The sequence below is a fragment of the Salvelinus alpinus genome, chromosome 25 (genome assembly GCF_045679555.1).
Source record: "Salvelinus alpinus chromosome 25, SLU_Salpinus.1, whole genome shotgun sequence".
NCBI classification, from domain to species: domain Eukaryota; kingdom Metazoa; phylum Chordata; class Actinopteri; order Salmoniformes; family Salmonidae; genus Salvelinus; species Salvelinus alpinus.
In genome coordinates this window covers 47,349,098-47,373,758 of record NC_092110.1, presented here as the reverse complement: position 1 = coordinate 47,373,758, position 24,661 = coordinate 47,349,098, and the positions used below count along the sequence as shown (strand labels likewise).

The following is a 24,661-nucleotide window of genomic DNA, read 5'->3' as shown; positions in this document are numbered from 1 at the left end:
AAAACAATAAAGGGAACACTTAAACAACACAATGTAACTCCAAGTCAATCACACTTCTGTGAAATCAAACTGTCCACTTAGGAAGCAACACTGATTGACAATAAATTTCACATGCGGTTGTGCAAATGGAATAGACAACAGGTGGAAATTATTGGAAATCCCTGGCCTTTAATAATGGAACAATTGACACTTTAATAATGTTTACATACTGCTTTACTCATCTCATGTGTATATACTGTATTATATTCTACTGTATTTTAGTCAATGCCACTCCGACATTGTTCATCCTAATATTTATATATTTCTTAATTCCATGAATTTACTTTTAAAATGTCTGTATTGTTATAAGAAAAATAAGCATTTTGCTACAGACACGATAACATTGGCTAATAATGTACATTTGATAGAACAGACATTCAGAAGTTATTCAGACCGTTCACTTCTGTTCCATTACAATCTAAAACATGTGTCATCAATCTACACACAATACCACATAATGACAAAGTTTTTATTTATTTATTTTTAAATGTTTCTTATGTTTGCAAAATTGTAACTAATACAAAAAAACTGAAATACCTTATTTACATAAGTATTCAGACCCTTTGCTATGAGACTCGAAATAGAGCTCAGGTGCATCCTGTTTCCATTGATCATCCTTGAGATGTTTCTACAACTTGATTGGAGTCCACCTGTGGTAAATTCAATTGATTGGACATGATTTGGAAAGGCACACACCTGTCTATATAAAAAGGTCCCACAGTTTGACAGTGCATGTCAGAGCAAAAACCAAGCCATGAGGTCGAAGGAATTGTCCGTAGAACCCCGAGACAGGATTGTGTCCAGGCACAGATCTGGGGAAGGATACCAAAACATTTCTGCATCATTGAAGGTCCCCAAGAACACAGTGGCCTCCATCATTCTTAAATGGAAGAAGTTTGGAACCACCAATACTCTTCCTAGAACTGGCCGCCCGGCCACACTTAGCAATCGAGGGAGAAGGGCCTTGGTAAGGGACCAATAACCTGATGGTCACTCTTGACAGAGCTCCAGTGTTCCTCTGGAGATGGGAGAAACTTCCAGAAGGACAACCAACTCTGCAGCACTCCACCAATCAGGCCTTTATGGTAGAGTGGCCAGACGGAAGCCACTCCTCAGTAAAAGGCACATGATAGCCCGCTTGGAGTTTGCCAAAAGGCACCTAAAGAACTCAGACCATGAGAAACAAGATTCTCTGGTCTGATGAAACCAAGATTGAACTCTTTGGCCTGAATGCCAAGTGTCACGTCTGGAGGAAACCTGGCACCATCCCTACGGGTGAAGCATGGTGGTGGCAGCATCATGCTGTGGGGATGTTTTTCAACGGCACTAGTCAAGATCGAGGGAAATATGAAATATGAACAGAGCAAAGTACAGAGTGAATCTTGATGAAAACCTGCTCCAGAGCGCTCAGGACCTCAGACTGGGGTGAAGGTTCACCTTTCAACAGGACAATGACCCTAAGCACACAGCCAAGACAAAGCAGGAGTGGCTTCAGGACAAGTCTCTGAATGTCCTTGAGTGGCCCAGCCAGAGCCTGGACTTGAACCCGATTGAACATCTCTGAAGAGACCTGAAAATAGCTGTGCAGCGACGCTCCCCATCCAACCTGACAGAGCTTGAGAGGATCTGCAGAGAAGAATGGGAGAAACTCCCCAAATACAGGTGTGCATAGCTTGCAGCATCATACCCAAGAAAACGCAAGGCTGTAATCGCTGCCAAAGGTACTTCAACAAAGTACTGAGTAAAGGGTCTGAATACTTATGTAAAATGTGATTTCATTTATTTTTTTGTGATTTTTTAAAAAATAAAACAGTTTTCGCCTTGTCATTATGGGATATTCTATGTAGATTGATGAGAACAATATTTTTTATCTATTTTAGAATAAGGCTGTAACGTAACAAGATGTGGAAAAAGTCAAGGGGTCTGAATACTTCCTGTATATACTGCATACATTTTTCAACCCCGGTGAGCCCTTGCATTAATCCAGCCTTGATCAACATTCAATAAAACACATTAAACTACTATTAAGAAACCTGTTATTATACACAACAATACACGAAAAACAAAACAATCATAAAAATACAAAAAAATACACATTATTCAGTGAAAAGGTCATCCTAACAACCGTCTGAAATGCCCTAAAAGGCACCAATTCCTCTCATTTTAAAGTGCATCGTAGATCATTCAACACACGCCCCCCAAAAAAACTAAAAGCAGATCACCTCAGTGTAGATGAAAAGGGTCTGCAGAGTTCGCTCATTAAGGCTGACGTTTATGCAACAGGGCTTTATAAACAAAAAGAGTGTAATGCATCGATCTACAGTCCCTTCATTAAGTATTGACCCCTTGACCTTTTCCCCCATTTTGTCGTGTTACAAAGTGAGATTAAAAATTTTTTTTTTTTTTTTAAATGTGTCAACGATCATATAATACTCTAAAGTTCTGTCAAGTCGGTTGTTGATCATTGCTAGAAATCCATTTTCAAGTTGTCATAACGTTGGCCTGTTAGGGGAGGTTTATGACCCCCATAAATACCTTTCCCCTTTTTCCTCTCTCTACTCTACCGATGTGACTATTGAACATCCCTTTGTTAACATTGAGAGAGAGTCTGGTGACATCAAAAGATGGCAAACGGAACCATATTTCGGTAATCCAACCAGTTGAAAATATGCGTTGGTACTTAATGAATATGATGTCAGATCAGTTGGCGTCTGAGACATTATGACAAACTGTATCTGACGACAAACTGTATCTTCTAGTTATCAGATTCACATGGAATTGTTGTGCAATTGAAATGTTTAAATATGAAACTATTTGTGAAAAGATGAAATGTAATTTTCAGCTTCTTAATGAGAGAACGGTTTGTCATAAGAACACCACTCTGCCCAAGTGAACAGCCATAGGTTGTAAACTATGAAACAAGCCCTTCTTTCACCACTATATAAACCCGTTGACGAAAATTCAACATCCTGTTCCGAGGACGACGGTCCTATGTTAAAAGGGCTCAGATAATAACCTAACGAAATTAGCATCACGTTCAATGTGCAGGTGACGATCGACACGCCGAAAGGACGAATTTCGACTATACCAGCCAGAATATAGCACGAGCTTAAAAGTATGGCAACTTGATATGAACTTTGAACTCTTATTCACTCCAGAAGTGATACCTCCTAGCCGTTGAGTTAGCAGCCGCCGCTGTAAACGTGGGCTAGGAAAGAACGGACGACGTATGCAGTCTAACACACACAACAATACTAAAACGTATCGAGTTTACCACCAGACATTCTTCAAAAGGACAACCTGGCCTTCCATCTACGACCAACCGATCGAAGCGCAGCTCAGAGTAAATATTTATTGCATTTTCAAAAATGGGCGGTTATTTAGAATGCATAAAATACTGTACGATACTTTACGATAGCATAGCTGCCTACGGCCCGATTGAGGAACAAAAAGGGTTTTGTGTCACTGCCTTCCCACTCTTTCACTCAAACCCAAACCACCTTTCTTTGTGTAACCAGCCATCAAATCTGTTCCGTCCGCTAGGGACGTTTTCCTTTATGACATCATTTGGAATCAATGTATGATCCATTCTGTGTGATTATGTAATTCTGTGTGATTATTTAGGTATTTAGTAAATAAATAATTAAAGCAAATGTTGTATTGCTGATTCAACTTGTTAGCCAGGGTTTGTGAGGATAACCAAGAATTTACAACTTTCAGATGAGACTGAAATAAGGTGACGATTAATATTGACTGCTGTTGATGTAAAATATTACTAGGTCTTTCAGAGTTTTTTCGGAAGATAACAGCTCTATAAACATTATTTCGTGGTGCCCCAACTTTCTAGTTAATTACATTTACATGATTAGCTTAATCAGGTAATATTAATGACAGAGAAATTATTTTATAGAATAGCATGCCATATCACTTAATCTGGCATAGCCAAAGAAACGACAAAGTCTTGCCATAGATTTAAGCCGATTTAAGGCAAAACTGTAACAAGGCCACTCAGGAACATTCAATGTCGTCTTGGTAAGCAACTCCAATGTAGATTTGGCCTTGTGTTGTAGGTTATTGTCCTAATGAAAGGTGAATTCATCTCCCAGTGTCTGTTTGAAAGCAGACTGAACCAGGTTTTCCTCAAGGATTTTGCCTGTGCTTAGCTCTATTCCGTTTATTTATTTTTTAATAATTTAACTCCCTTGCCAATGACAAGCCCATAACACCAGCATCCTTCAGTGTTTGCTCCAAACATAACGATGTGTATTCAGGACAAAAAGTAAATTGCTTTGCCACATTTTTTTCTCTTGTTGCAAACAGATTGCATGTTGTGGAATATTTTTTATTCTGTACAGGCTTCCTTCTTTTCACTCTGTCATTTAGGTTAGTATTGTGCAGTTTTCTCCTATCACAGCCATTGAAATCTGTAACTGTTTTAAAGTCACCATTGGCCTCATGGTGAAATCCCTGAGCGGTTCCCTTCCTGACTAAAGATGTTTCATTTATACATTTAGAACATTTTCTACTAACAAAATTCCACTTTAACATTATGGGGTATTGTGTGTAGGCCTCAATTTAATCCATTTTAAATTCAGGCTTTAACAACAAAATGTGAGAGTCAAGGTGTGTGAATACCTTCTGAAGGCACTGTACCAAAAACTTCCAAAGAGGGCAGGCCTACTTTCTGATAAAATGTAAATAGTCTGGTAGCCATTTGATTAATTGTTCAGCAGTCTTATGGCTTGGGGGTAGAAGCTGTTAAGAAGCCTTTTGGACCTAGACTTGGTGCTCCGGTACCACTTTTCGTGCGGTACTAGAGAGAACAGAGTCTGGAGTCTTTGACCCTTTTTTGGGCCTTCCTCTGACACCGCCTAGCATATAGGTTCTGGATGTCAGGGAGCTTTGCCCCAGTGATGTACTTGGCTGTACAAACTACCCTCTGTAGCGCCTTCCGGTCGGATGCCGAGCAGTTGCGATACCAGGCGGTGATGCAACCGGTGAGGATCAGGACAACGAGGGCAATGATGTGCGCTCAATCTATCGCCCATAACAAAGCATAGTACGCTATGATGAACTGTGTCCAATGGCTTCAATACAGTGGCAGCTGCTTTTACACTCAACACAAATATAAACACAACATGTTAAGTGTTGTTCCCATGTTTCATGAGCTGAAATAAAAGATCACGGAAATGTTTCCACAATATTCTCTCAAATGTTGTGCACAAGGTAATCCATCCACCTGACAGGTGTGGCATATCAAGAAGCTGATTTAACAGCATAATCATTACACAGGTGCACCTTGTGCCGGGGACAATAGACTGTTCTCTCAGCTTGATTGAAAATGGCGCCGACGGAGGACTACCTCGATTCTAGTCCTTCGGAAACTTTGCAGTATTTAAAAAAAAAAATGTATGTATTATTTCTTAAATTGTTAGCCCAGAAAATCTGAAGTGTTATTACATACAGCCGGGAAGAACGATTAGATATCAGATCGGCGTCAACTTACCTTTACATCAATTTGTGTGTATTAGGTAGTTGTGAAATTGTTAGATTATTTGTTAGATATTACTGCACTGTCGGGAACTAGAAGCACAAGCATTTCGCTACACTCGCAATAACATCTGCTAACCATGTGTATGTGTCCAATAACACCTGCTAACCATGTGTATGTGACCAATAACACCTGCTAACCATGTGTATGTGACCAATAACACCTGCTAACCATGTGACCAATAACATCGGCTAACCATGTGTATGTGACCAATAACATCGGCTAACCATGTGTATGTGACCAATAACATCGGCTAACCATGTGTATGTGACCAATAACATCGGCTAACCATGTGACCAATAACATCGGCTAACCATGTGACCAATAACATCTGCTAACCATGTGACCAATAACATCTGCTAACCATGTGACCAATAACATCTGCTAACCATGTGACCAATAACATCGGCTAACCATGTGACCAATAACATCGGCTAACCATGTGACCAATAACATCTGCTAACCATGTGACCAATAACATCTGCTAACCATGTGACCAATAACATCGGCTAACCATGTGACCAATAACATCGGCTAACCATGTGACCAATAACATCTGCTAACCATGTGTCCAATAACACCTGCTAACCATGTGACCAATAACATCTGGTAACCATGTGTATGTGACCAATAACATCTGCTAACCATGTGACCAATAACATCTGCTAACCATGTGACCAATAACATCTGCTAACCATGTGACCAATAACATCTGCTAGCCATGTGTATGTGACCAGTAACATTTGATTTGAATAAAAGGCCACTAAATAGTGCCGTTTTGTTTCACAACGCCACAGTTGTCTCAAGATGAGGGAGCGTACAATTGGCATGCTGACTGCAGGAATGTCCACCAGAGCTGCTGCCAGAGAACTAAGCCGCCTTTAGAGAATGTCAGGTCGTCCAACTGGCCTCACGTCCACAGATCCAGTTTCTTCACCTGATGTCAACGTGGTGAACAGAGAGAGCTCCATGGTGACGGTGGGGTTATGGTATGGGGCAGGCATAAGCAACAGACAACAAACACAATTGCATTTAATCAAAGGTCAATTTGAATGCACAGAGATACCGTGACGGGATCCCGAGGTCCATTGTCGTGCCATTCATCCGCCGCCATCACCTCATGTTTCAGCATGATAATGCACGGCCCCATGTCGTAAGGATCTGTACAGAATTCCTGGAAGCTGAAAATGTCCCAGTTCTTCCATGGCCTGCGTACTCACCAGACATGTCACCCATTGAGCATGTTTGGGATGCTCTGGATCGACATTTACGACAGCGTGTTCCAGTTCCCGCCAATATCCAGGAACTTCACACAGCCATTGAAGAGGAGTGGGGACACATTCCACAGGCCACAATCAACAGCCTGATCAACTCTATGTAGGTGGGGGACAATCAGTGAGGGCACTATCCAATATACATAAGCATTAACTCCTCGGGGCGGCAGGTAGCCTAGCGGTTAGAGTGTAGAGGTGGCAGGTAGCTTAGTGGTTAGAGTGGAGGGGCGGCAGGTAGCCTAGCGGTTAGAGTGTAGAGGTGGCAGGTAGCTTAGTGGTTAGAGTGGAGGGGCGGCAGGTAGCCTAGCGGTTAGAGTGTAGAGGTGGCAGGTAGCCTAGCGGTTAGAGCGTTGGACTAGTAACCGAAAGGTTGCAAGATCAAATCCCCGAGCTGACAAGGTACAAATCTGTCGTGCTGCCTCTGAACAAGGAAGTTAACCCACCGTTCCTAGGCAGTCATCGAAAATAAGAATCTGTTCTTAACTGACTTGCCTAGTTAAATTAAAGGTGAAATAAATAAAAATTCATAATCAGATACATTTTTCAATGTTTTGGACACTATCTACACAGAAATAAGACCTACTAAAAGTGTTCACAAACAACTTTGGCATCAGAAAATGTGCCTCCTCAAGTCTTCCAGCTCATACAACACACGTCGAAGTCTGGACAACGTGAGGTGTCTGGCTGTGTAGAGACTGGAGACCTGGAGGCTAGCAGGGCAGGGAGGAAATCTTGGTGGCGCCAGCTATCTACAACCATAGAATGACATATTAGAACGGCCTGGGACGCGGCTGAGCCGAGGAGGAGGACGGGGCTGAGCCGAGGAGGAGGACGGGGCTCAGCCGAGGAGGAGGACGGGGCTCAGCCGAGGAGGAGGACGGGGCTGAGCCGAGGAGGAGGACGGGGCTGAGCCGAGGAGGAGGACGGGGCTGAGCCGAGGAGGAGGACGGGGCTCAGCCGAGGAGGAGGACGGGGCTCAGCCGAGGAGGAGGACGGGGCTCAGCCGAGGAGGAGGACGGGGCTCAGCCGAGGAGGAGGACGCGGCTGAGCCGAGGAGGAGGACGGGGCTGAGTCGAGGAGGAGGACGGGGCTCAGCCGAGGAGGAGGACGGGGCTCAGCCGAGGAGGAGGACGGGGCTCAGCCGAGGAGGAGGACGGGGCTCAGCCGAGGAGGAGGACGGGGCTGAGCCGAGGAGGAGGACGGGGCTGAGCCGAGGAGGAGGACGGTGCTGAGCCGAGGAGGAGGACGGGGCTGAGCCGAGGAGGAGGACGGGGCTGAGCCGAGGAGGATGACGGGGCTGAGCCGAGGAGGAGGACGGGGCTGAGCCGAGGAGGAGGACGGGGCTGAGCCGAGGAGGAGGACGCGGCTGAGCTGAGGAGGAGGACGGGGCTCAGCCGAGGAGGAGGACGGGGCTCAGCCGAGGAGGAGGACGGGGTTCAGGCTCAGCCGAGGAGGAGGACGGGGCTCAGCCGAGGAGGAGGACGGGGTTCAGCTGAGGAGGAGGATGGGGGGGCAGACTGTCTGAACCCAGGGGGAGATCCAAGGTCTTAGAATAAGCATTAATAGCAAATATCAGACAAATTATCAGACTGTACTGTACGTGTGTGTGTGTGTGTGTGTGTGTGTGTGTGCGTGTAGAGCATGACAGGGAGTGTGTGGATATAGAGATGTGTGGACATAACGCTTGGCCGATTCTCTTCCTGTCCTGCCTCCTGCCAAAACCACACGATCGGTCGGCTCAATGTAAATGAGGAAATTGCTGTTTGAATTGAAACCTCAGTAGCTTGGAGCCTTCATTTCCCCTGTCAGACTGTTACTTCTGCATTCCAATGATACAGACAGAAGACAAAGAGTCTTTAAAAACAAAAAGACTTCATTTGCATCTTCTTTGTCTCAAAAGGCCTTTAGAAGAGCGGACATGCTCAGGGCAAAATAGACAGCTCCACATTGTGTTCCCCAGGTCGCCTGTACTCAAACTGACAACACAGCACGTGCTGGGTTGTCCTCTGTCGCTCAGTTGGTCGAGTTTGGTGCTTGCAATGGCAGGATAGCGGGTTCGATTCCCTGGACAACCCATATGTAACATGTAATATGTAACATGTAATATGAAACATGAAACATGTATGTACGGTTAACTAACCAAACTGTTATCAACAGCCCTGCTGGAGGACAGGAGTATTACAACCAAACTGTTATCAACAGCCCCCGCTGGAGGACAGGAGTATTACAACCAAACTGTTATCAACAGCCCCGCTGGAGGACAGGGGCATTACAACCAAACTGTTATCAACAGCCCCCGCTGGAGGACAGGAGTATTACAACCAAACTGTTATCAACAGCCCCCGCTGGAGGACAGGAGTATTACAACCAAACTGTTATCAACAGCCCTGCTGGAGGACAGGAGTATTACAACCAAACTGTTATCAACAGCCCCCGCTGGAGGACAGGAGTATTACAACCAAACTGTTACCAACAGCCCCCGCTGGAGGACAGGAGTATTACAACCAAACTGTTATCAACAGCCCCGCTGGAGGACAGGAGTATTACAACCAAACTGAGTATTACAACCAAACCAAACTGATTTGACTGACTGGTCAGATGACTCTGTGTTTTTTTTTTTTACCTTTATTTAACTAGGCAAGTCAGTTAAGAACAAATTCTTATTTTCAATGACGGCCTACCGGGGAACAGAGGGTTAACTGCCTTGTTCAGGGGGAGAACGACAGATTTTTACCTTGTCAGCTCTGGGATTTGATCTTGCAACCTTTTGGTTACTAGTCCAACGCTCTAACCACTAGGCTACCTGCCACCTCTACACTCTAACCACTAGGCTACCTGCCACCTCTACACTCTAACCACTAGGCTACCTGCCACCTCTACACTCTAACCACTAGGCTACCTGCCACCTCTACACTCTAACCACTAGGCTACCTGCCGCATCTACACTCTAATCACTAGGCTACCTGCCACTTCTACACTCTAACCACTAGGCTACCTGCCACCTCTACACTCTAACCACTAGGCTACCTGCCACTTCTACACTCTAACCACTAGGCTACCTGCCACCTCTACACTCTAATCACTAGGCTACCTGCCACTTCTACACTCTAACCACTAGGCTACCTGCCACCTCTACACTCTAACCACTAGGCTACCTGCCGCATCTACACTCTAATCACTAGGCTACCTGCCACTTCTACACTCTAACCACTAGGCTACCTGCCGCCTCCACACTCTAACCACTAGGCTACCTGACGCCTCTACACTCTAACCGCTAGGCTACCTGCCACCTCTACACTCTAACCGCTAGGCTACATGCCACCTCTACACTCTAACCGCTAGGCTACCTGCCACCTCTACACTCTAACCGCTAGGCTACCTGCCACCTCTACACTCTAACCACTTGGCTACACTGCCACCTCTACACTCTAACCACTAGGCTACCTGCCGCCTCCACACTCTAACCACTAGGCTACCTGACGCCTCTACACTCTAACCACTAGGCTACCTGCCGCCTCTACACTCTAACCACTAGGCTACCTGCCACCTCTACACTCTAACCGCTAGGCTACATGCCACCTCTACACTCTAACCGCTAGGCTACCTGCCACCTCTACACTCTAACCGCTAGGCTACCTGCCACCTCTACACTCTAACCACTTGGCTACACTGCCACCTCTACACTCTAACCACTAGGCTACATGCCACCTCAAAACAGATGTAAAGTGCCTAGTCCACGTAATCGCCCCCAGATTGGATTCAAATGTCACACAAGTCCGTCCGTTCCCCTCCCTCCCCATCTGCTTTGTTACATACAGTGGGGAGAACAAGTATTTGATACACTGCCGATTTTGCAGGTTTTCCTACTTACAAAGCATGTAGAGGTCTGTAATTTTTATCATAGGTACACTTCAACTGTGAGAGACGGAATCTAAAACAAAAATCCCGAAAATCACATTGTATGATTTTTAAGTAATTAATTAGCATTTTATTGCAAGACATAAGTATTTGATACATCAGAAAAGCAGAACTTAATATTTGGTACTGAATCCTTTGTTTGCAATTACAGAGATCATACGTTTCCTGTAGTTCTTGACCAGGTTTGCACACACTGCAGCAGGGATTTTGGCCCACTCCTCCATACAGACCTTCTCCAGATCCTTCAGGTTTCGGGGCTGTCGCTGGGCAATACGGACTTTCAGCTCCCTCCAAAGATTTTCTATTGGGTTCAGGTCTGGAGACTGGCTAGGCCACTCCAGGACCTTGAGATACTTCTTACGGAGCCACTCCTTAGTTGCCCTGGCTGTGTGTTTCGGGTCGTTGTCATGCTGGAAGACCCAGCCACGACCCATCATCAATGCTCTTACTGAGGGAAGGAGGTTGTTGGCTAAGATCTCGCAATACATGGCCCCATCCATCCTCCCCTCAATACGGTGCAGTCGTCCTGTCCCCTTTGCAGAAAAGCATCCCCAAAGAATGATGTTTCCACGTCCATGCTTCACGGTTGGGATGGTGTTCTTGGGGTTGTACTCATCCTTCTTCTTCCTCCAAACACGGCGAGTGGAGTTTAGACCAAAAAGCTCTATTTTTGAATCATCAGACCACATGACCTTCTCCCATTCCTCCTCTGGATCATCCAGATGGTCATTGGCAAACTTCAGACGGGCCTGGACATGCGCCTGCTTGAGCAGGGGGACCTTGTGTGCGCTGCAGGATTTTAATCCATGACGGCGTAGTGTGTTACTAATGGTTTTCTTTGAGACTGTGGTCCCAGCTCTCTTCAGGTCATTGACCAGGTCCTGCCGTGTAGTTCTGGGCTGATCCCTCACCTTCCTCATGATCATTGATGCCCCACGAGGTGAGATCTTGCATGGAGCCCCAGACCGAGGGTGATTGACCATCATCTTGAACTTCTTCTATTTTCTTCTATTTTCTAATAATTGTGCCAACAGTTGTTGCCTTCTCACCAAGCTGCTTGCCTATTGTCCTGTAGCCCATCCCAGCCTTGTGCAGGTCTACAATTTTATCCTTGATGTCCTTACACAGCTCTCTGGTCTTGGCCATTGTGGAGAGGTTGGAGTCTGTTTGATTGAGTGTGTGGACAGGTGTCTTTTATACAGGTAACGAGTTCAAACAGGTGCAGTTAATACAGGTAATGAGTGGAGAACAGGAGGGCTTCTTAAAGAAAAACTAACAGGTCTGTGAGAGCCGGAATTCTTACTGGTTGGTAGGTGATCAAATACTTATGTCATGCAATAAAATGCAAATGAATTACTTAAAAATCATACAATGTGATTTTCTGGATTTTTGTTTTAGATTCCGTCTCTCACAGTTGAAGTGTACCTATGATAAAAATTACAGACCTCTACATGCTTTGTAAGTAGGAAAACCTGCAAAATCGGCAGTGTATCAAATACTTGTTCTCCCCACTGTATGAGAAATTAGACTGGAGGATGCTGCCTTGGCAGGAACTAATGGGGATCCATAATAAACCCCAGGAAGAGTAGCTGCTGCCTTGACAGGAACTAATGGGGATCCTTAATAAACCCCAGGAAGAGTAGCTGATGCCTTGGCAGGAACTAATGGGGATCCATAATAAACCCCAGGAAGAGTAGCTGCTGCCTTGGCAGGAACTAATGGGGATCCATAATAAACCCCAGGAAGAGTAGCTGCTGCCTTGACAGGAACTAATGGGGATCCTTAATAAACCCCAGGAAGAGTAGCTGATGCCTTGGCAGGAACTAATGGGGATCCATAATAAACCCCAGGAAGAGTAGCTGCTGCCTTGGCAGGAACTAATGGGGATCCATAATAAACCCCAGGAAGAGTAGCTGCTGCCTTGGCAGGAACTAATGGGGATCCATAATAAACCCCAGGAAGAGTAGCTGCTGCCTTGGCAGGAACTAATGGGGATCCATAATAAACCACAGGAAAAGCAGCTGCTGCCTTGGCAGGAACTAATGGGGATCCATAATAAACCCCAGGAAGAGTAGCTGATGCCTTGGCAGGAACTAATGGGGATCCATAATAAACCCCAGGAAGAGTAGCTGCTGCCTTGGCAGGAACTAATGGGGATCCATAATAAACCCCAGGAAGAGTAGCTGCTGCCTTGGCAGGAACTAATGGGGATCCATAATAAACCCCAGGAAGAGTAGCTGCTGCCTTGGCAGGAACTAATGGGGATCCATAATAAACCCCAGGAAGAGTAGCTGCTGCCTTGACAGGAACTAATGGGGATCCATAATAAATACAAAAACAAATGATCCTTTTCTGTAACATAGCTATAGCCTACATCCATTCACATCAGATAGTGTCCTAATGTTCTAACCTACTAATGCATATGGCACTTTGTAATGGTATACCCTCAATTCACGATGAAGCCCATTAACCACCGTGGACCGATTCCATATGTCGCCTTGGCTACCAGGTCACTGAGGTGAAAGCCTGGTGGGTGCCTACCCATGAAGTGACTACGCCCTCTCCTGGTGGAGAGATGTTAGTGTAGGCTGTCACTAGTTGGCTATTTTCTTATGCAGGCCTACAGCGTTTTAAAGGCTATGCATTATTATAATCATCCACTTCATCACATGCGTTTTGAATCGAGCAACAAGGACCGGAAAGGAACAGTTTATTCCTCAACAAAAAAGCTTGACACGAAGGGGACTCGAACCCATGGTTAAAGTGCACTATCGACTTGGACTCAACCACTTCAGCAGTGGGACACTATGGACTCGGAGTCAACCACTTCAGCAGTGGACCACTATGGACCTGGAGTCAACCACTTCAGCAGTGGGCCACTATGGACCTGGAGTCGACCACTTCAGCAGTGGGCCACTATGGACTCGGAGTCGACCACTTCAGCAGTGGGACACTATGGACCTGGAGTCGACCACTTCAGCAGTGGGCCACTATGGACCTGGAGTCGACCACTTCAGCAGTGGGACACTATGGACCTGGAGTCGACCACTTCAGCAGTGGGCCACTATGGACTCGGAGTCGACCACTTCAGCAGTGGACCACTATGGACCTGGAGTCAACCACTTCAGCAGTGGGCCACTATGGACCTGGAGTCAACCACTTCAGCAGTGGGACACTATGGACTTGAAGTCAACCACTTCAGCAGTGGACCACTATGGACCTGGAGTCAACCACTTCAGCAGTGGGCCACTATGGACTTGAAGTCAACCACTTCAGCAGTGGGACACTATGGACCTGGAGTCGACCACTTCAGCAGTGGGACACTATGGACCTGGAGTCAACCACTTCAGCAGTGGGACACTATGGACCTGGAGTCAACCACTTCAGCAGTGGGACACTATGGACCTGGAGTCAACCACTTCAGCAGTGGGACACTATGGACTCGGAGTCGACCACTTCAGCAGTGGGACACTATGGACCTGGAGTCGACCACTTCAGCAGTGGGCCACTATGGACTCGGAGTCGACCACTTCAGCAGTGGGACACTATGGACCTGGAGTCGACCACTTCAGCAGTGGGCCACTATGGACTCGGAGTCGACCACTTCAGCAGTGGGACACTATGGACTCGGAGTCGACCACTTCAGCAGTGGGCCACTATGGACTCGGAGTCGACCACTTCAGCAGTGGGACACTATGGACCTGGAGTCAACCACTTCAGCAGTGGGACACTATGGACCTGGAGTCAACCACTTCAGCAGTGGGACACTATGGACTCGGAGTCGACCACTTCAGCAGTGGGACACTATGGACCTGGAGTCGACCACTTCAGCAGTGGGCCACTATGGACTCGGAGTCGACCACTTCAGCAGTGGGACACTATGGACCTGGAGTCGACCACTTCAGCAGTGGGCCACTATGGACCTCGGAGTCGACCACTTCAGCAGTGGGACACTATGGACTTGGAGTCGACCACTTCAGCAGTGGGCCACTATGGACTCGGAGTCGACCACTTCAGCAGTGGGACACTATGGACCTGGAGTCGACCACTTCAGCAGTGGGCCACTATGGACTCGGAGTCGACCACTTCAGCAGTGGGACACTATGGACTTGGAGTCAACCACTTCAGCAGTGGGCCACCTAAAAGTGATGGTGATCATGACTGATATTTGACAAATCCATAAGGCTCTTCGCTTTTCTTTTTCCGATGCGTGATAAACGTACATATTTCATCCATAAAACCACATGGATTTCGTTAAAACCCGCAATAACATCTGCATGTGACCAATAAACGTGTGTCAAACAGATCAACAAAAATTTGGCATTTTTGCACATTTATGCGAAAATGTCTAACATTAGTAGTAGTCTTGCCAAGGATCGATGTTGGCACACAACATTCTGTTACAGACCAAAGGAACAAATGTAAACCTTGAATTTTTAGGTTTAAAATATCCCTCTAGTGGCTGGGTTTGATCTATTGTAAGAAATACCATTGGTTGGTGGATATAAAGTCTAAGCTCTTTGATAGGCTGATTAAAAAAAACAAAACAGAATATAAATCACTGTCACCTGATGAGGTTAGCATAGGGCTAATGTTTGCTATGATATCTGATGGGACCAGCTACAATTTAGCATTCTCTCACGTGCAAGTTAAGAGACAATTTAAAAAAAATTAGAAACAGTTTAAATTTAAAAAAGGCTGCTTATGTTCGCAAGTATGGCCCCATCATGTTCAAGTTCCAACCATAACACACTGAATAGTCCAAATATAAAATGAAGTGGCGTTAAGTCTGTAGACGACAAACATAGACAACAGTAATTCGTTTTAGTCTTTAAAGTAATATTGCATCGTAAGTGTGAAGTGGGCTACACAAAAACTTGAAACAAAAAGGAAGTAGCAAGTCTGTAGACAAACAAAATGGCGTATAGTAATTTAAGCATATCCATTATCTAATACCATACTGCTGAGCCAGGGGGGAAAAAACTATAACAAGAAAACATTAGTACCCATATCAATAGGGATGTCAGTCCAGTTGAGGGCACACTTCTGAGTGCAGACCCCCTCCTCGTTGAGCACCACCGTGAGGTCATCCTGCCCCACCGCCACCTTCCCATCAGCCAGAGGGACCACCAGGGGCTCCAGCTGCTTCCCCGTGGGGAAGAGCTCCTTGATGGAACCACGACCATCCATCTGGAGGACAAAGAGACAGATGTCAAGGGGAGAGGTCTGAGGATACAGAGGGGAATAACACACAACCAATCTCCTTCTATCCGCTCCTGTCCTGATTCGGAGCGGAAACAACCGACCAGGTGAAAGCTACTGAAAGCTGAACAGCCTAATTATAAGCGTCTACTATATTATTGTTAACTTGTCAAGTCTTCTCCAAATCAGTACAGACGAAGAGGGTAATTGAGAAAGAGGTCAAAGCCCCTCTTCATAATAATAGCTCATATACACATAATATATCATATTAGAAGAGGTCTTCCACAGGTTCACATGAAATCCACACACAGTGTTTCCCTTTTTTGTGCCCCACTGACCCGGATGAGGTAGTAGTCCCTCTTGAACCCGACACAGATGGAGTTCTGACACCAGGCCATGGACTTCGGGATGTCCGGAGCAGAAAAGTCCCCCTGACAGACAAATAAATAAAAACACTTATCAGGTTAATACTTATTGGTTAACAAAATCCTTCTACATGTAAGGTCTGTATTTTCCTCTATCATTCCCATGTTCTTTGGTAAGAGTCTGTCCACTCACACGCCCATCTTGCAGGCCTGGAATTTCGTGATTTTATGGGTAAGGTCATTTGGCCTTCAAAGAGGATCCCAATCTGCCAGGGCACCGAGGCCATCTGCCAGGGCGCCGAGGCCATCTGCCAGGGCACCGAGGCCATATGTCAGGGCACCGAGGCCATCTGCCAGGGCACAGAGGCCATCTGCCAGGGCACAGAGGCCATCTGCCAGGGCACCGAGGCCATATGTCAGGGCACCGAGGCCATCTGCCAGGGCACCAAGGCCATCTGCTAGGGCACCGAGGCCATCTGCTAGGGCACCGAGGCCATTAACCAAAATAGCCAAACTAAATTGATTTGAAAAACACTAGCTATTCTGTTAAGAAAAACATAAGTGTATGTAAATGCCCATAAATAAAGATCCTGTCAAGCTCAGTCAGGTGGGATGGGGAGCGTCGCGGCAAGGTTGGATGGGGAGCGTCGCGGCAAGGTGGGATGGGGAGCGTCGCTGCAAGGTTGGATGGGGAGCGTCAAGGTTGGATGGGGAGCGTCGCTGCAAGGTTGGATGGGGAGCGTCAAGGTTGGATGGGGAGCGTCGCGGCAAGGTTGGATGGGGAGCGTCAAGGTTGGATGGGGAGCGTCGCTGCAAGGTTGGATGGGGAGCGTCGCTGCAAGGTTGGATGGGGAGCGTCAAGGTTGGATGGGGAGCGTCACGGCAAGGTTGGATGGGGAGCGTCACGTCAAGGTTAGATGGGGAGCGTCGCTGCAAGGTTGGATGGGGAGCGTCGCTGCAAGGTTGGATGGAGAGCGTCAAGGTTGGATGGGGAGCGTCGCGGTAAGGTTGGATGGGGAGCGTCAAGGTTGGATGGGGAGCGTCGCTGCAAGGTTGGATGGGAGCGTCGCGTTAAGGTTGGATGGGGAGCGTCGCTGCAAGGTTGGATGGGGAGCGTCGCGGTAAGGTTGGATGGGGAGCGTCGAGGTTGGATGGGGAGCGTCGCTGCAAGGTTGGATGGAGAGCGTCAAGGTTGGATGGGGAGCGTCGCGGTAAGGTTGGATGGGGAGCGTCAAGGTTGGATGGGGAGCGTCGAGGTTGGATGGGGAGCGTCAAGGTTGGATGGGGAGCGTCAAGGTTGGATGGGGAGCGTCGCTGCAAGGTTGGATGGGGAGCGTCGCTGCAAGGTTGGATGGGAGCGTCGCGTTAAGGTTGGATGGGGAGCGTCGCTGCAAGGTTGGATGGGGAGCGTTGCGGTAAGGTTGGATGGGGAGCGTCGAGGTTGGATGGGGAGCGTCGCTGCAAGGTTGGATGGAGAGCGTCAAGGTTGGATGGGGAGCGTCGCGGTAAGGTTGGATGGGGAGCGTCAAGGTTGGATGGGGAGCGTCGAGGTTGGATGGGGAGCGTCAAGGTTGGATGGGGAGCGTCAAGGTTGGATGGGGAGCGTCGCTGCAAGGTTGGATGGGGAGCGTCGAGGTTGGATGGGGAGCGTCAAGGTTGGATGGGGAGCGTCAAGGTTGGATGGGGAGCGTCGCGGTAAGGTTGGATGGGGAGCGTCGCTGCAAGGTTGGATGGGGAGCGTCGCTGCAAGGTTGGATGGGGAGCGTCGCTGCAAGGTTGGATGGGGAGCGTGGCTGCAAGGTTGGATGGGGAGCGTCGCTGCAAGGTTGGATGGGGAGCGTAGCGGCAAGGTTGGATGGGGAGCGTCGCTGCAAGGTTGGATGGGGAGCGTCGCTGCACAGCTATTTTGATGAAAACCTGCTCCAGAGCGCTCAGAACCTCAGACTGGGGTGAAGGTTCACCTTTCAACAGGACAACGACCCTAAGCACACAGCCAAGACAATGCAGGAGTGGCTTCAGGACAAGTCTCTGAATGTCCTTGAGTGGCCCAGCCAGAGCCCGGACTTGAACCCGATCGAACATCTCTGGAGGGACCTGAAAATAGCTGTGCAGCGACGCTCCCCATCCAACCTGACAGAGCTTGAGAGGATCTGCAGAGAAGAATGGGAGAAACTCCCCAAATACAGGTGTGCCAAGCTTGTTGCGTCATACCCAAGAAGACTCAATGCTGTAATCGCTGCCAAAGGTGCTTCAACAAAGTACTGAGTAAAGGGTCTGAATACTTATGTAAATGTGGTATTTCTGTTTTAAAATTTGTAAACATTTCTAAAAACCTATTTTTGCTTTGTCATTATGGGGTATTGTGAGTAGATTGATAGAATAAGAATAAGAAGAATAAGAATAGAATAAGACTGTAGCGTAACAAAATGTGGAAATTGTCAAGGGGTCTGAATACTTTCCGAATGTACTGTATATACTGTCGGAATTCGATAAGGGCGCGTGCCATTTCATCCCAGATGTGTCGGTCTTCACTGGTAGCCTACTTCAGAGCTGAGATGCCTGAGAAGGACCCGATCACGTGACGGCCAGTGGCTAATAGGAATTGATATATCTGAAACAGCCATGTGAGTGGTGGCTTCGGAACAGGGCGATAGGCAGCCAGGAAAAGGGAATTATAATATTCAGCCCTAATATATAATATTCAACCTGCAGCTCATAGAACTCCCCCCCGTCTTACCTGCAGCTCATAGAACTCCCCCCCGTCTTACCTGCAGCTCATAGAACTCCCCCCCCGTCTTACCTGCAGCTCATAGAACCCCCCCATGTCTTACCTGCAGCTCATAGAACCCCCCCATGTCTTACCTGCATCTCATAGAACTCCCCCATGTCTTACCTGCAGCTCATAGAACTCCCCCCTGTCTTACCTGCAGCTCATAGAACTCCCCCCTGTCTTACCTGCAGCTCATAGAACTCCCCCCTGTCTTACCTGCAGCTCATAGAACTCCCCCCTGTCTTACCTGCAGCTCATAGAACTCCCCCCTGTCTTACCTGCAGCTCGTAGAACTCCCCCCTGTCTTACCTGCAGCTCGTAGAACTCCCCCCTGTCTTACCTGCAGCTCATAGAACTCCCCCCTGTCTTACCTGCAGCTCATAGAACTCCCCCATGTCTTACCTGCAGCTCATAGAACTCCCCCCTGTCTTACCTGCAGCTCATAGAACTCCCCCCTGTCTTACCTGCAGCTCATAGAACTCCCCCCTGTCTTACCTGCAGCTCATAGAACTCCCCCCTGTCTTACCTGCAGCTCATAGAACTCCCCCCTGTCTTACCTGCAGCTCGTAGAACTCCCCCCTGTCTTACCTGCAGCTCGTAGAACTCCCCCCTGTCTTACCTGCAGCTCATAGAACTCCCCCCTGTCTTACCTGCAGCTCATAGAACTCCCCCCTGTCTTACCTGCAGCTCATAGAACTCCCCCCTGTCTTACCTGCAGCTCATAGAACTCCCCCCTGTCTTACCTGCAGCTCATAGAACTCCCCCCTGTCTTACCTGCAGCTCATAGAACTCCCCCCTGTCTTACCTGCAGCTCATAGAACTCCCCCCTGTCTTACCTGCAGCTCATAGAACTCCCCCCTGTCTTACCTGCAGCTCATAGAACTCCCCCCTGTCTTACCTGCAGCTCATAGAACTCCCCCCTGTCTTACCTGCAGCTCATAGAACTACCTGTCTTACCTGCAGCTCATAGAACTCCCCCCTGTCTTACCTGCAGCTCATAGAACTCCCCTTGTCTTACCTGCAGCTCATAGAACTCCCCCGTCTTACCTGCAGCTCATAGAACCCCCCCTGTCTTACCTGCAGCTCATAGAACTCCCCCCTGTCTTACCTGCAGCTCATAGAACTACCTGTCTTACCTGCAGCTCATAGAACTCCCCCCTGTCTTACCTGCAGCTCATAGAACTCCCCCCTGTCTTACCTGCAGCTCATAGAACTCCCCCCTGTCTTACCTGCAGCTCATAGAACTCCCCCCTGTCTTACCTGCAGCTCATAGAACTCCCCCCTGTCTTACCTGCAGCTCATAGAACTCCCCCTGTCTTACCTGCAGCTCATAGAACTCCCCCTGTCTTACCTGCAGCTCATAGAACTCCCCCCGTCTTACCTGCAGCTCATAGAACTCCCCCGTCTTACCTGCAGCTCATAGAACTCCCCCCGTCTTACCTGCAGCTCATAGAACTCCCCCCTGTCTTACCTGCAGCTCGTAGAACTCCCTGTCTTACCTGCAGCTCATAGAACTCCCTGTCTTACCTGCAGCTCATAGAACCCCCTGTCTTACCTGCAGCTCGTAGAACTCCCTGTCTTACCTGCAGCTCATAGAACTCCCTGTCTTACCTGCAGCTCATAGAACCCCCTGTCTTACCTGCAGCTCGTAGAACTCCCTGTCTTACCTGCAGCTCATAGAACCCCCTGTCTTACCTGCAGCTCGTAGAACTCCCTGTCTTACCTGCAGCTCATAGAACTACCTGTCTTACCTGCAGCTCATAGAACTCCCCCGTCTTACCTGCAGCTCATAGAACTCCCCCCTGTCTTACCTGCAGCTCATAGAACTCCCCCCTGTCTTACCTGCAGCTCATAGAACTCCCCCTTGTCTTACCTGCAGCTCATAGAACTCCCCCCCGTCTTCCCTGCAGCTCATAGAACTCCCCCCCGTCTTACCTGCAGCTCATAGAACTCCCCCCCGTCTTACCTGCAGCTCATAGAACTCCCCCCCGTCTTACCTGCAGCTCATAGAACTCCCCCCTGTCTTACCTGCAGCTCATAGAACTCCCCCCGTCTTACCTGCAGCTCATAGAACTCCCCCCGTCTTACCTGCAGCTCATAGAACTCCCCCGTCTTACCTGCAGCTCATAGAACTCCCCCGTCTTACCTGCAGCTCATAGAACTCCCCTCTGTCTTACCTGCAGCTCATAGAACCCCCTGTCTTACCTGCAGCTCATAGAACTCCCCCCCGTCTTACCTGCAGCTCATAGAACTCCCCCCCGTCTTACCTGCAGCTCATAGAACTCCCCCGTCTTACCTGCAGCTCATAGAACTCCCCCCTGTCTTACCTGCAGCTCATAGAACTCCCCCCGTCTTACCTGCAGCTCATAGAACTCCCCCTGTCTTACCTGCAGCTCATAGAACTCCCCCCGTCTTACCTGCAGCTCATAGAACTCCCCCCTGTCTTACCTGCAGCTCGTAGAACTCCCTGTCTTACCTGCAGCTCATAGAACTCCCTGTCTTACCTGCAGCTCATAGAACCCCCTGTCTTACCTGCAGCTCGTAGAACTCCCTGTCTTACCTGCAGCTCATAGAACTCCCTGTCTTACCTGCAGCTCATAGAACCCCCTGTCTTACCTGCAGCTCGTAGAACTCCCTGTCTTACCTGCAGCTCATAGAACTCCCTGTCTTACCTGCAGCTCATAGAACCCCCTGTCTTACCTGCAGCTCGTAGAACTCCCTGTCTTACCTGCAGCTCATAGAACTCCCTGTCTTACCTGCAGCTCATAGAACCCCCTGTCTTACCTGCAGCTCGTAGAACTCCCTGTCTTACCTGCAGCTCATAGAACTACCTGTCTCACCTGCAGCTCATAGAACTCCCTGTCCTTCCAGTAGTACAGCTGAAGTTTCTTCTTCACTGCAACACACATCCTCAGCTGGGCTTCTCCTGAAGGGGACAGCTGCAGGACGAAGCAGAAGAAGACTATACGTCCATTGTCACAGGGAAAAACAGAAATTTGTGATATATTTCCTGTAAAATCTGTGAAATTGTCTTTACAGGAGCTACAGATAAATACAATGAACTGGTTCACATCGAGACATTTACAAACTATGTCTCCGTCACCAGAGCTGCATTTTACCTGCAGGTCACAGGCGAAGAGCGTTGCCCCTTTGGCCTTGGAGACCACAGTAATCTGCTGAAAGGTCAATAGGTCGTGGACATGGATGTTGTTCTCTGTGGAGAGAGGAACACACATGCAGACACACACGTACGCATGCACACAGACACACACACACACACACACACACACACACACACACACACACACACACACACACACACACACACACACACACAGAGACGATATTAAAAACAACCTTTGACTTATGGATTACTGAGATAACCAAACTCATGTTCATGTGAACAATATGGCCGATTGTTTGTCTGAGGAAAATGTTTTACCCAGTAGACTGATGAGGATCTTGTACTGTGAGACAATGAAGAGCTGTGAGGAACAGAAGAAAGAGACCAGAGGTGAAACTGAGATGGTGACAATGATAACCTGAGTGAGTGTCAGTCTGTCACCAACTCCTTGTCACTCAAGGACAGCAACGGAGTTGGCCATAGCACATCACAGATCTGGAACTAGGCTGGGACAACAGTGTCTACTAGATTTGTTTCAATCTGTGGTACTTTTTTAAAATTTGTAATTCCTGTCACATCAACAGAATGTGAAGTGTGTGTACATTACGAGAGACAGTCACTGAAAGAGGTCCTCTTGGGACAGTGCCTTAAAAGCCTGGAGGGGGGACAGAGAGAGAGAGAGAGAGAGAGAGAGAAAGAGAGAGAGAGAGAGAGAGAGAGAGAGAGAGAGAGAGAGAGAGAGAGAGAGAGAGAGAGAGAGACCTCCAAGCCCCCTCCATCCTCACTTCACCTGCCTACCTGCTGGATCTTCTTGGAGAAGTTCTTGTTGGATTTCTCCAGAGTCACCTCAAACCTGTTGGTACCTACAAGGAAGAAAGAGAGAGCGGATATGTTTCCTTGTTTGAGACACCTGCTACAGGATGAGGTCATAACACTGGAAACTATTGCACACCGAAGCCAACTATACACACACAAAAACACAGGACAGAGGCTGAAAGCAGAGGTCTCTGTCTCTCATTTACCTGCATCCTTTTTGATTCTGTAGAGCAGCAGATGGCCTGGTTTGGTCCCGACTAGAAGCCAGTCCTCTGTGACGTGATAGGAAATAGAAATAGGAAATAGAAGGACCTCAGCATGGTAATGTCCCAAATGGCACCTATGTCCTTATGTAGTGCACTACTTTTGATAAGAACCCATAGGGCTCCTGTTAAATACATAGGAATTAGGGTGCCATGCCATTTGGGACACACCCTATGAGGACATCACCTGGGAGCCATTATAACACAATGTTATTCATTAAATATGACTTGGTCTCTAATAAATCTGTCATCGACAGGGTTGCCCAAGACAGGGTGACTTTGTTTACAATTGTCTGTCACCTCAAAACTCATCAAGCTATAAATTGGTCAGCTGGCAAAGTTATCAGCTGGCTAACGTTAAAATGGTAAACAAACCAGCCAGCTAGTGTTCATGTCAACAAGAATGTGCTGTTAGCTAGATAGACAGCTAGTTAGCTGACAATGCCAACTTACCCCAGGCCGCAAGACAGTCAATCTGGAGAGGGAGTTTCTCCAGGATAGGTACCGGTTCGTAAGCGTCATGCATTGTGGAGCTTTCCTAGTAGCGGTTGGTGGAAACCGTCGTTTCGTTTTAGCTAGCTATGCTAATGTTTACTAGCCAACCAGTATGACAAGAAACATTTTCACGTTGAGCAACGTTACAAGGCACGCCTAAAATGTCATGTCCCCCCCGCCGATCAAACCGTTTATTTAATCCGTATTGGTGACTTGAAGATAATTCCTGTCATTCGTTGAAGCCATGACAACCAAGCAAATTACGTCCAAAAATGAATCACAAGGAAATTCCTCTATCCAGCTAGCTAGCGTTAACACACACACAAATGCTAACAAGCTAGCTAGCAAGACAACTAAATTCCATAGTCAGCATCCCATGCTAGTCTTGACCGACCACTTGATAAACTTGATTTTGGCAAGACAATCAGAAATGACTAGATAAATAATTTTCGTGCAAGTTGCTCTGTTTGCTAAAAAAAAAAAAAAGCTAGCTGGCTGGCTAGTTCCTCTCACGGTTGAACGACGTCTGCCCCGGTCTGCTACAGACTCGGGTTCTGCAGACATGTGACTGAAGTCAGTACACTCACAAGGGACGAATTAAAACAAGACGCACATTCCCGATCCGTCCAGCACCGGGTGTAGTAGAGAATACAGTGATGTATGAAGCTTGGGTGAACAACACGCAAATCAATTCCAACTCAAAGTAATACTATTTACATATTGTATTCATTTGCATAGTTATGACAACGTGGGATTAATATAAATACACTTTAAATCGCAGAATAAACAGCAAAAAGACATACAATAACCTTACAAATAAGAAACTACAATACAGACTCACCTT

At 47.5% G+C, this 24,661-nt stretch overlaps 1 protein-coding gene across 2 annotated transcripts in view; it reads right to left on the bottom strand.

Annotated features, from left to right (window-relative positions):
• The window catches only part of LOC139554049 (vam6/Vps39-like protein), a 75,087-nt gene extending 50,673 nt beyond the window's left edge, over nucleotides 1-24,414 (bottom strand). Inside the window, exons 1-8 of one of the 2 annotated variants that reach the window (XM_071366964.1) lie at nucleotides 23,776-24,414; nucleotides 23,266-23,331; nucleotides 23,042-23,106; nucleotides 22,562-22,604; nucleotides 22,239-22,333; nucleotides 21,960-22,058; nucleotides 16,323-16,415; nucleotides 15,789-15,972 (exon numbers count right to left, since the gene is read on the bottom strand). In XM_071366964.1, coding sequence (XP_071223065.1) covers nucleotides 15,789-15,972; nucleotides 16,323-16,415; nucleotides 21,960-22,058; nucleotides 22,239-22,333; nucleotides 22,562-22,604; nucleotides 23,042-23,106; nucleotides 23,266-23,331; nucleotides 23,776-23,848 — 718 coding nt within the window. In that variant the 5' untranslated portion in view covers nucleotides 23,849-24,414. The remainder of the gene's footprint in view (nucleotides 1-15,788; nucleotides 15,973-16,322; nucleotides 16,416-21,959; nucleotides 22,059-22,238; nucleotides 22,334-22,561; nucleotides 22,605-23,041; nucleotides 23,107-23,265; nucleotides 23,332-23,775) is intronic. The other variant, XM_071366965.1, reaches the window with a different exon arrangement.
• Nucleotides 24,415-24,661: the final 247 nt, after the last annotated feature.